General features: G+C 50.8%; 1 protein-coding gene across 1 annotated transcript in view; it reads left to right on the top strand.

The window, feature by feature from the left end:
* The window catches only part of EML1 (EMAP like 1), a 77,983-nt gene that overhangs the window by 29,937 nt on the left and 35,302 nt on the right, over positions 1-12,744 (top strand). Inside the window, exon 4 of the mRNA XM_047079778.1 lies at positions 9,915-9,943. Coding sequence (XP_046935734.1) covers positions 9,915-9,943 — 29 coding nt within the window. The remainder of the gene's footprint in view (positions 1-9,914; positions 9,944-12,744) is intronic.

Below are 12,744 nucleotides of genomic sequence, written 5' to 3'. Positions count from 1 at the left end.
TCGTTGCTCTGATATTGGTCTGTGGTTCCCGGATGCTGGCTTACATTTCCAGAGCTCGTCTTCTTTGGCTACCGGGGGCAGCAAGACAAGGTGGAAAGGGCACGGGGTCTCTGGAGTAAGAGAAAGGTCTGGGTTCGTCAACCAGTTCTGCCGAGTGACGCCTTGGAGCCTCCTCTTTTGCCGCGGTGCCTTAGGGATTAGTACATCCCTAATTGCCTCCCATCTTATCAATGAACTGACTGGTGGGAAAGCACTCAGCACGAGGCTTGGCACTCAGTCACGGGCCTCGTGTCGTGGCAGCTGTTACAAAGTGAGACCTGCGCCAGGCAGAGGAAAACCATTTATGAGGCTTTCCAAAATGCTGAGCTTTTATTCCCTGGCTCGTAAGATAAGGGCTCGTAAGAGAAAGCGATTCATCTTTTCTCTGGTCTGACACGCGTTGCATGGTGTTCACGCGAGCGATGCGGTCCTGCGAGCACAACCCGGGTTCTGGCAAGATCTAGAAGCGCTCGGGGGTGGGGGGGGGAGCGCTAAGTATCACACGGCTTCGCAGTTGTCCACGTGGCGTCAGGATGAGCCAGGCGAGCTCGCCAGGATGCTAGCGAGGGAGAGGCAGAGCAGGGGGGGCGGCTTCGGTTGGGTCCTGTTTGTGGAAGGAGGACGTCCGCACGCACGACGGTGCCGTGACTTGTGTGAAACAGACTCGCTCCAGATCTCCCATTACCGCACGCCATATGCAGCGCTGTCTTCAGAGCATGTGGCACTTGCGCGAAAATTAGAAAAAGCCTCCTCTTACTCAAGGAAAACAGTTCCACCTCGGCATACAGATTTCTCAGTAACAATTACAGCAGCCGTAAGCTCCTCCATGCATATCGCACGAACCTTAATGTTGAACGTAAAACGACCTTAATGTTGAACGTAAAACGATAGTGGTTTTGAGATCTTCGGCATTCACCTCTTCTAAAATAGACTAACGTACTTAAAAATTTATCTATGAAAATAGAAACTGTGTTCTTTTGTGAGTTGCAGTCCTCTTGTGCCGGCTTCTCATCTTCTTTGGAAATGGTCGCTGGATTTGACAGTCATTCTTGTGACATTGGGGACTTTTATCTTCGAATGTTTAACATTTTATTATTTTTTAAATTTTTTTACATGTTTATTCATTTTTGAGAGACAGAGTGTGAGCAGGGGAGGGGCAGAGAGAGAGGGAGACGCAGAATCCGAAGCAGGCTCCGGGCTCCAAGCTGTCGGCACGGAGCCTGACACGGGGCTCGACCCCACAAACTGTGAGATCGTGACCTGAGCTGAAGTCAGACACTCAACCGACTAAGCCACCCAGACACCCCAGAATGTTTGATGTTTTAGAATACTTTGCTTGTATCAAAACACAAAATTTTTTTAATGTTCATTTATTTTTGAGAGACAGAGAGAGTACAAGCAGGGGAGGGGCAGAGAGAAAGGGAGACACAGGATCTGAAGCAGGCTCCGGGCTCCGAGCTGTCAGCACAAAGCCTGATGTGGGGCTCAGACTCACGTACCACGAGATCATAACCTGAACCAAGTCGGACGTTAAACTGACCGAGCCACCCAGGTGCCCCTGAAACCAGAAATTTTTAACAGCACTTAATCTGTGTGCTGGCAAACTTCTATAAGAACAAAAGCAACATAGGATGTTTATTTCATGTATTGTTAATGATAAATATTAACAATTATATAGTGATTTTCTGTCATAGTGAAGCACTTACTAAATTTAAATAGGAAATCAACAGTAACATTCTGATGAATGACCTGTGCTATCTAATGTAACCAGTGTACTGAGGCAATAGGGAATTTTTTTTTATTAAAAAAAAAGTATTTTGTATCAGAGAAACAGCTACTACTTAGAATGCAATTTATGTTGGATGTTGCCAGACTGATTAAGTGTTTCAGTTAGAAAACTGCCCCCCCCCTTTATAATTCTGACTGGACTGACATATATCAGATTTGTAAATAAGACACTTCGTTCCCAGCAAAAAGTTGTCGTAAAGGAGTTATTTTGTTAGAACTGGAAATGTTTCAGCCGTCTGCTGGAAACCTCATCAGAACACACATTTAAACCCTGCATTTTAGGGGCGCCTGGGTGGCTCAGTCGGTTAAGCGGCCGACTTCGGCTCAGGTCACGATCTCGCGGTCCGTGAGTTCGAGCCCCGCATCGGGCTCTGTGCTGACAGCTCGGAGCCTGGAGCCTGTTTCAGGTTCTGTGTCTCCCTCTCTCTGACCCTTCCCTGTTCATGCTCTGTCTCCCCCTGTCTCAAAAATAAATAAAACGTTAAAAAAAAAACCCCTGCATTTTAGAGTCAACAAATGTGGGGGGGTGGGGGGGGGGACGCTTCAAAATAACAAAGATGTGAAAGTATCCCCTTAGATGCTCTTTTGTATTGAACAACCTCAACATCTGTGCCAGCCATTTTATAGGGTCCAGAACCCTGAGCTGGAGACTCTGAGCTCTGTCCGTCCCGAAGCTGTAACATTCCACGAAATAGTCTTTTCAGTGACACCTTGAGGTCCTCAGGGCTCAGATTTGTTCTTTTATTTCACCATCACTGATGGTGCAGTCTGGAGCTTCATCCTCAGCCTGGGTTTCTGGCCCCCCATGTGCTGGCCCCCCAGCCTCTCTTGTGCCCTGATATTCATGGCTAATACCGGCTCTCGCTTGTCCCCAGCAAGATTTTTTTTCTTTGAGGTAATTTACTTATTACACAAGTAGCATGTGTGTCTTAGGAAATCCAGATGTCCAAAAAAGAAGTGAAAATCTCACTACTTAGAGACCTCAGAGCTAACGTTTTATTCCGTTTCCATCTAGACTTTACTTCTAGGGTACTGTGTGTCTGGTGTATCATTTAAATACATTTGTCACCTTCTTCTTCATTTGCTTCGTAGCCATGTTTTTGTGGCAGTAAATATACTCTGACAGTGTAACTTCAGAGGCGGAGCATTATTTAGCTAGGCAAATATACTTCAGTTGGACATCAGGTGCCAACAAGGTTTTTCTGATCCAGTCAGGCCAGCCCGACATCTAGAACAATGCCCAGATGTTTGCAAGAACCCTTAGCACGGAGCTTGCCTGCTGTCTCTCCATCCACGGTGGCCGTGATGATTACCTTCTACCCCAAGTGTTGGAGCTAATGTCGGTGTGCCTGCTCGTCCTGGCAGTGCCCCTCTTCTTTGGGACGTTCTGGAATTCCCCAACTCCCGTTCCCACCCTCACCCTGACCTGAAAAGGGAGGAAGGAATCAGAAATCCTGAACAATTTTGTATCACCTTACCCCTTCCCTCCCACAGCACTGCCTAAGTTATTGAGCACGTACGGTGCACAGAACACAGTGTAAGGCGAAGTGGGACGTGGAAAGGCCCGGCACACACACAGACCCATTCCCTCCACAAACGTCAACGACACATTCAACTGAAAAGGGCCAGTTTCCTTAGTTTCCAAAGGACTCAACACAAACAGAAAAAAAGACAATCAGCTCACTAGAAAAACGGGCAGAGGATTTGAACAGGCAGTTTGCTGAGAAGGAAGTACAAATAGCCAACTGACTAAAGAAAAGATAATCGGACCCACTCTTAATTAAAGAAATGCAAATCTCAGTAAGAAGATAGTATATGGAGAAAAAGCTTTATTATAAAATAAAACAGATACGAAAAGAAAAAAAAAAGGAAAGAAAGAACACCCCACACAAGCAAATGCGGAGCTTAATGAATTATACCTTCTAGCACTTATTAAGTGGAGGGTTTTTCCTTCTCCTGAGTGACATGTGTATGTGTCTGGAGATTTGGTGGCGGTGGATGGTTGGATATATTTGGAGGAACTCTAGCTGATCCTTCAGGACCCAGCTCAGGACACCCCTTTCTCTGGGAAGCTTGGCCTGGCCCTTGCGTCTGAGTCCGTTGCCTTTCAGATTGCTTTGCACCTGCTGGTTATCTTTATCTATACCTGTAACTCCGTCCCCACTCGCCCCATGCCCATACATAGCCCTTGCCCTCCCTTAAGCTTCGGGAAGGCAGAAGCTGTTGTTTATTATTCTTTGTATCCCTAACTCTTTGCACAGGGCCTGGCACACAGTAACTGCTCAGTAAATGTTTCTGGAGTGAATGAAAGAATATATATTTAATTTAAAACAAAACAAAACAAAAAAAACCATAGTCATTTAAGAACTATGTAAACAGCACCACCTATTGGTAGATGATTTTAACGCTACCCTTCAGATTCTGAAACATTTTGCCCTGGAAATTAGGTGTCTTAAGTTAAGCATCTTCGCTTTACTGAAAGGGTTGTTCACTCCCCGAGCCTTGGGGTCATTTATCTTTTAACACATGTTAAAATAATAAGTGCTCGTATTCTTTATATTTTAGTTTTGAGGCTGGTAGGCAGAGGGCCTGGAGGTTACATGTAGGTTCTCGTCAGCAATGTTGGGAGCAAGAGGGGAGTGAAAGAAGTGAAAACCGCGTATTGGGCACTCTGTTACATGCGCAGCTTGATCTTGCCAACACCCTGGACCTTACGGTGGTTTTAGTCCCATTTTGTAGGTGAAAGAAACTAAGACGTGGAGGTAGAGCGACTTACCCAATCCGAACGCAGACCCAGCTGACTTCAAAATCTGGGCAGGTTCTGCCGCACTGAGCTGGAGGTGTTGGCTGGAAATGTCTATGAAGCAGTCTTTGTCCCCAAGTAGGGTCTCCAGTGACTTCCAAACTCTTTGAGATGTTTCCTCCGTGACCCCATTTCTAGTAGAAAGCTGCTTAAGGGCATTTATGTAGAGAATCATTACTTACATAGTAAAGTATTTTGATTGCCAGCGGGAATATTATTTCATCAAGTGAGATCGTTTCAAAAGGAGTCCTGGTACGTATGTCAAGAGCTACGGTTTTTATAGGTGAACAAATGTCAGGGAGATAACATGTTTCACTTTGGAATGGCGTCCTTTCTGATCGAGCCTCGTTAATCATTTTCGAAGGCAAGTATCTCTGCTCGAACAGCATTGACCCCTGTTGGCTGTGCTCTAATCCTGGTCACCCAGGGGTCCCTGTTACACGCGTCCCCCATGTGTGAGATTGCGGCGTGCAGGACCTGGGCTCCTGAGCCCCCTTTCAGGCACGTGGGGTAAATTAGGTAACAGAGTGGGGAGGTGCGGAAGTTCCGAGTGCAGATCCCACTACGGAGCGGGCACAGCGCAGGGAGTGCCGTTAAATCGGAGTCTGAACCCCTGCCCGACTCCCCTCCTCGTACACACCCAGCCTGCCGTGTGGCAAGGTGAGTGTTAGCAGATGAAAAGAAAAACAGCCACTAGGAGACCACCCTGTGCCCAGAGTCCCCGGTGAACGTTATCGGGGAGTTAACAACATGCGATGTAGACTCAGGTGGTCGTAGCCGCTGCATGGTTGTGAGCTCACGGCTCAGGGTGGGGGCTTTTCCTCAGCTCAACTGTTTGATTTTCTCTTGCTGCCCCCAGATCCAGCCGCCGGTCTGGCACAGGCTCCCGGCTGCCTCGCATCCTCCGTGAGTCCCCAGGTACCGCTTCCTTATGAGAACCCTTGACATGGTCTCCCGAGCCAACCAGCTCAAGGAAACACACAGCCAGAGTCTTTCCGCAAGTCGTCCTGCCAAAACAGAGCAGTAAAAACCATACCCGACCGTGACACTGTTCACTCGGGAGGTATTGGCCACTGCCAAGGGCACATTGGCCAAGAGATGAGGGTCTGCTCACCAGAGGGGAAACCCTTCCTCTCCGCTGGGCTGATGTCTCTCGTGGGCTTCCGGGGGGAGGAGGGGGGGCATCTGTGTCAGCTCCCCACGGGGACAGGGATGCGCGAAGCCTCACGCCTCCCCCCACGGAACCACACCCTGGCTGTGCAGGGAGCGTTAACGTCACCCACTCACGTTTTTCCACTTAGCTCACGCTAAGGAACAGGTGATCAGAGACCCACTACGCGGCCCTGGGGCGGCGGTCTCCTCCCGTACCAAGTGAACTTGCAGCCCGGGCCCGTTTTCAGCAGTGTCGGGTTCCCAGGGTCCCCTTTCAATCTACTGGCAGTGAGTTCTGGAAAGGGCAGGTGTTCAGCGTGCGGCTCCGGTTGAGAGATTTTGAGCGGAGGCCGCAGCATCTTTAATCCTGCATCACGGCTGTCGTAACACCTTCTACGGGTTTGCCCCTCTGTTACTACTGCTCCAGAGGTTTGTGCTTAAAAGGTTTGCACCGAGTGGAGCTCCCGTTTCCCTGGCACTGTGTTGCTGTTTAAGAAAGGTGGTGGTGCAGAGGCAGGAATAATGGATTCAAGAGTAAAGACAGTATTTTTTTTTTTTTTGCTTTAAAAATGTAGCTTTCTGGGGCACCTGGGTGGCTCAGTCGGTCAAGTGTCCAACTCTTGATTTTGGCTCAGGTCATGATCTCGTGGTTTATGAGTTCAAGCCCCACATCGAGCTCTGTGCTGACAGTGCAGAACCTGCTTGAGATTCTCTCTCTCCCTTTCCCTCTGCCTCTCTCTCTCTCTCTCTCTCTCTAAAAAATAAGTAAACATTTAAAAAAGAATATAAGAAAAATGTAGCCTTCTATAAAAGTGGGGAAAAAAATGTAGCTCTCTCAAAGAATGGAACACAGCAATAGCATCCTTTCTAAATACAATATGCCCAAAACGTGATGCGCAGTTCAGAGCACAAGGTGAGAACAGTGCCTTTCTCCATGACCCTCAGCTGTTCACACCCACACTGCCTTTTCTAGTGTTTTAATAGATAGATCTTTTTTGTTTTAAGTTTTTATTTATTTTTGAGACAGAGAGAGACAGAGCATGAGCAGGGGAGGGGCAGAGAGAGGGGGAGACACAGAATCCGAAGGAGGCTCCAGGCTCCGAGCTGTCAGCACAGAGCCCGACGCAGGGCTTGAACCCACGAACCGTGAGATCACGACCTGAGCTGAAGGCGGACGCTTAACCGACGGAGCCACCCAGGCGCCCCTAATAGATAGATCTTTGATTCTTCCTGTGATGTCACAAGCCCGGCCTCAGGAGTCCACGGGCCTCCCTGTGTCTGGAATTCGAACTGCCCTACGGATCGTTCTTTCTAAGAGGAACATAGTTCATAATTGTTCTTCTCAATCTCCAGGGAAGGTTCTGGATTGCTTGTTCCTGCGTTTGGGGCTTTTGTGTCTTTCCACTTCTGTGATTAAAGTCATGACGGAAAGATGGCTCTCGTGTCTTCTGATTCCCTACCTGGCTTCCCCGTCATTATGTTCCTGTAGCCGGTAGGCTTGTGCTGTCGTCTTCTGCTTCGGCCCTTCCTCCCGTGTCCTCACCCTGCCTGTGACTCTCATCATATGTGAAAGTCGGAGTTAAGACCTGTGTTTCCGCTTAGATGATCACAGGCCTGTCACTCCCGCTCTGACAGCGAGAACAAGCCGGTGATCGAGAAGCATGGCTATTTTAAACCCACCGTGGAGCTGAGGTCACAAAGTAATGTGATGAACTAAAATCCACACGGCGACGAGCCTGTCTTAGGAGAGACGGGTCCACGGCTGCTTTTCTCCTGGGCCGAGCTGCAGAGGAGACGGGCCGTCGGGGATCACGTCAGAAGAAAGCAGCCGAAAGCTCACAGAATAATTCAGCCGGGTGTGGACTGTCGTGGTCGTTTGGAATTTTTGCAAGCCCCATGCACAGGGGGCGCTTCGCACACACACACATGTGCGTGCACACACACACGTACGCACGCACGCACACCTTTCTGCAGACCTTCAGTGAGCTCGTGACAGATCAGGAGCAGGTCCGGAGTGCAGGAAGGAAGACATCCCCTCTGAAACACAGGCACATCAGCTGCTGTCGTACGAGGGCAGAGCAGGGGAACCGAGAGAAATCATCTACCCTGTGGACCAGGTGCCTGCAAGAACGGTCACCCCTGAAGGAGGGACAGGAGAGCTGACAGAGAGCCCCGGAGACACAGCCCATGGTCAAGTCTGAGGACCCACTGGGAGAGCCCGGGGAACCCTACACCACCCACCCCCTGCCCCCGGCCTTGCCATCACAGCAGCAAGCAGAGCAGAGACCCCCGCCCTGACTGCGTTTACCCGCCTCTGGGTGAGGGAGGAACAGCATGAGAGGGCTGCTGGGAGCCGTGCAGAGAGAACTGCCACTGGCTGGGGCACAGGGTGTGTCGGGAGGACCCCAGGACGTTGCAGAGCCTCAGAGGCCTCCCTGGGAAGAGGCTTGGAGCACAGACAACACGGGGGCCGTGGGACGGTGTCCAGGAGGAGGGGAAGCCAGGCCAGTCACCTGTCACAGGAGCTCCGGGCACGTGGGAGGGACACCAGCGATGGGGCAGCTAGACTCGTCGACCAGGGGACAGCAGAGGGAGATGCAGACAAAGAAATAAAGTTGTCAGGAGAGATGGCACTAGGGCCTCGAGGCCAGTGTGGCACTTCGAGTTTTGTGTCATGCTTTCAGAGTAGGTTTTTTTTTAATATCTTTTATTTAAAAAATTTTTCTTTTAAGTTTATTGAGAGAGAGAGAGAGAGAGAGAGAGAGAGAAGATGCATGGGAGGGGCAGAGAGGGAGAGAGAGAATCCCAGGCAGGCTCCACGCTGTCCGTGCAGAGCCCGACATAGGGCTCGAACTCACGAACTGTGAGATCGTGACCTGAGCTGAAATCAAGAGTCAGACGCTTAACCGACTGAGTCCCCCAGGCACCCCTCTCAGAGTAGTTTTCAATGACCAAAGGCGAGAGTCCTGAAAACTAAGCCCACAACAGCCCCAGCTACATAAAGCACACTTGAACAGATTGCCAAGCACTTCCAAAGCATCAGTCAGGAGTTTACCCCCTGGTACGGCATCAAATTATCTGGAAGTCCAACGTATTGATAATATTATTTATTATATGCTGGGGTTAAGGCTGATTCTTACTGGTGGTGTTTCTGAATGTATTTCAAGAAAAAACTGGAGGAGAAATGTAACATCGGGACTATATCTGCTCAGGTACTTTTTGGAAACTACGCACACACACCAACCTGTGCGCCTCTGTGGCTCTCTCGGGGGCGGGTTTCGTTTACGTGGTCGGTCTTGTTCCATGTCTTAAAGCAGGAGGCAAATCCAGGAAGCAGGGTATACGGGGCAGATGGTGTAGACACCGGAGTCTCGCAGACCTGGGTTTGAACGGGAGACACTTCCTGCCCTGCCTGAGGGTCCCTTCCCTTGTCTGGCAGGCAGGTGGTGACCTCTTCCGGCAGGTGCTTGTCCTGGGAAGTGGTCGCATGCTCTGCTTCTCATGCCAGCTCATCCCGGGGAAGCCTGCCCCTGGGGCTGTCCCTAGTCCGTCGGCGGCGTGACCTTGAATGCTCTGGGGATTTGGTTTCCCGGGTGCAGTCGTGGGGTGGTCCCAGCCCGGCAGAAATCCGCGGTGGGGCCCCCACAACACTGATGAGATGGCCACGGCCCCGATATTCCTTATGTTTTCCCTCTTTTCCTTCTCACGGTAGCTACCCTGCCAGGAGCTGGGTGTGTCAGCAAGTCCTACGTCAGGAACTCTCTGGTTTTAAATAAGTGCTTTCAATCATCCGTGAGAAGAGCAAACCTTTGCGTGTGTAGATGTGGCCGTTCGCATCCCGACCAAGCACATTTTCCTGCCGCAGACACTTACCTGCTCTCATAAACAGCTCAGTTGTGGTGGCAAAGCGGGGGCCACAATCTCTTGCACCTGGTTTTAGACGTTCTCACGTACATTTGTCCCTCTCTGCAGTTGCGTGGTTTTGTTTCTCTCGTTAGCGAGAATCACCGGCACAGCGTCAGTGTGACCGGCCTGTGCTGCCACCGGTGAGCTGGGGGGTCTTTCATGAATGAGGTTAAGCACCTGCCACACCAGCCTCCCTGTAAACCCCGTTTCTGTTTTGTCTCCGCAGCAAACCCAAGGAGCCCGTCTTCAGCGCAGGTAAGTCCCGTTCAACTTTTGTGCGCGTGCCCCTCGGTCCCCTCAGGACTTGGGGGACGCACGCGGAGCGGTTCCGGGGGCCACTTGTCACATGCGGAGTCCGCGTGGCGGGGCTGACAGGCTGAGGCCCAGGGAGCCCGTGCCCACGGGTCGGGGCTCAGATCCCAGGCACGGCCTGTAACTTGGTCGCAAAGACTAGACCCTTTCCCTTACCCCCTTGAAGACCGATTCAAGATGCGTCAACAAGGAGGAAGAGTGAGACGCCACCACACGTGTGAAAGCCGAACTTCTAGGTTGAAGATCGTGTGTGGCCTTTCTTGTTCCTCCCTCTCCCCTGGGGCTCCCGAGGCAACGCCTCTGATAGGAAAGCTCTCTGATGCGTTCAGTGATCACTTTGTCCAAAAGGAGCTTTTTTTTTTTTTTTTTTTACTCTCTCTTTCTGCCTTCAGTCTCCTAAACTGCAAACTAATAGTTCATGATGTACCTTTCCATATACCTTTTCTTTTTTCTTTTTGTTAACCCATTTTATAATAAGGTAGATGCTATTGTTAGGATATTAACCTTCTTCAAAAGCACATCGAAAATGCAAAATCGTTGACGGGTGTGTCACCCGTTAAACAAACCCGTCTCATTTTAACTTTGGGTTTTCCCCCCTTCGATTCGGAACTGGAACTGATGTAAAAGTCAGCCCCCCGTAGGTAGCGGCATGTGCTTTATTTAGGATTCGTTTCCTGTTCGGGAAGCATGAAATCACGCGCTGAAAACTATAATCGCCCTACGCCTGTGGAGCCAGGTCCTGAGCCCCCCATAGGCTCCTCTGCAGGGGCGGGGGGCCACCCCCCCCAAGAGCTAGCTGCCCCAGGTCCCTCCTGCAGTTCTCGCTATCTCTTCATCTAGCGCTTCTGTCCCTGTCTCCGAAATCACAAGGGAAACGCCGGGTGATACACTGCAAAGGTAGGCGGCATTTCTGAAATCTCACAGCTCTCTCAACAAAGCTGCTACCCAGGCTGCCGAACCCTTTTCCGTACGGCCAAGCAGATACTCTCCTCGTACGAAAACGTGTCCATCACACAAGCCACTGCACCTGAAGTTAAACAGCAGTCCTGCGCCTTTACTTGGATGGGTTTTGATAAGTAGCTGTACATTCGATCTGGCTTGGTTACCAGCTGGTTTTGCAGGAACTCTGAAGGATTCGTAGAAACCCTAAGAGAGCTATAGGGCGGCCCTGGATGTCCCGCTGCGGCTGGCCTCTCGCTCCGCACCTTCCGGTGGGCGGCTGCGTGCTGTGGTCCTAACCTGCCTGGAAAATTCCATTGCCTTCCCTGGCTGTGTTTCGATCTTAGACATAGAATGCCCAAATTGCCAGGGCAAAGCAATGCCAAGGCAAAATTCAGGGCTTTTGGGGGGGCCTCGTTCAGTGGTTTAGCATCGTGCGATAAGTAAGCCTCGGTCCCGAGGATTTAACCAGCACGCGGCTACGGTGCGCTCAGTGTTTCACACACACTGATTATTACAGCCACGGAGGGCTCTGCCGTGCTGCGGAGATGGCATCATAGCCTCTTTGTTACCCATCCACGTTCTGTGCCTCCTCGCGTACAAAGACAGTTGAGGGAACCGCTTGTCCTCAGCTCTGTGCTTTGCTGACATCTGCTTTCTTCTCCCTTCTGTCCTCTGCCGGGCGCTCCTAGGTCCTGCCGGTGTGGCGGCCACACCGTCCGATGAGCCCAGATTAGGGGGAGGGACTAAAGAAGAGAAGAGGTTTGGGGCGAGGGGAGGAGCCGGGGCCTGGAGCTGGGTAGATGTGTAGGGCGGTGGAGACACTTCCGGCCAGACAGGAGGGTCCAGGTGGGGCGCTCAAGGCCGGTGCGGCCACTTAGGGGAGAGCAGGCAGGATGCTAGACGTTCGGATCCAGCAGGTAAGAGGGCGGGCAAAGGACATTGCGTGGAGGAAGGACTTGGTGGAATCCACTTGGGGCCTCGACGGGTTTGGCTGCAGAATATAAAATGCCCGGGGTGGGGCAGTGACAAGACAGCCTCGGGTACCAGGACCTCTGCTCGGCTGGTCCCGGCGGATCTGGGGAGGACGGACCCTGTGGCGGCATCCTCATGGAGCGCCCACGGAACAGAGCGCCTGGCACGCCGTCTGCAGGCTGAGCGTGTATTGCCCCTTACTTAAAAGTCAGACTTAATATGTGGCGTGAAGAATGCATCACACGCATGTGAGGCCTGACATGCACGTGTGCACTAACATAAAACTGGGACGGCCTCTTAGTGTGTGGGGGGGCTCGCATGCGGCATTTGAGGGTCCTTAGGAGCAAGATTTACAAAAGTAACTTGTAAATGTGGTGCTCACGGCACCATAGTTATTTCGTGACTTTTCCTCACCGATGTCCCCTCCGCCGATGTTTCTTCTCTCGAGTTAATGTGCCGCTATGGCTGGAGCGACCCAGTTTAAATGCCGTGGAGGCCTGGTCCTGGGATCGGCAGTGAGTTCTAACCGAATTCGTCAGGAACTCACAGGACATTTTCCTTGGTCTTACTATATCCTGAAAGCGAGCAGAAACCCCCACCTTGTTTCTTTTTTAAAACTGCACGTGTCCCAGGTTGATGTATTACTGGGTTTTACTTTTGCCCCCGTAATGACTTCTTGAGACGTCAGAAGTTATTTTATTATAAAAATGCTTGTTCTAGAAGCTTCTGTTTCTCAGCATCTCCCCCTAATGGGTCTTTAGTCCTTCCGTTTTCTTTCAAGCTTATCTTTGAGCATTTTCCTTCTTGTGTGTACCCCAGCATGCACTCTT

This window comes from Lynx rufus, unplaced genomic scaffold, assembly GCF_022079265.1.
Source record: "Lynx rufus isolate CCGP_SWC_20201006 ecotype Redwood Valley unplaced genomic scaffold, mLynRuf1.p SCAF_17, whole genome shotgun sequence".
Classification (NCBI taxonomy): domain Eukaryota; kingdom Metazoa; phylum Chordata; class Mammalia; order Carnivora; family Felidae; genus Lynx; species Lynx rufus.
The sequence above is the reverse complement of the archived record's forward strand: the minus strand, read 5'-3'. Positions and strand labels throughout refer to the sequence as shown.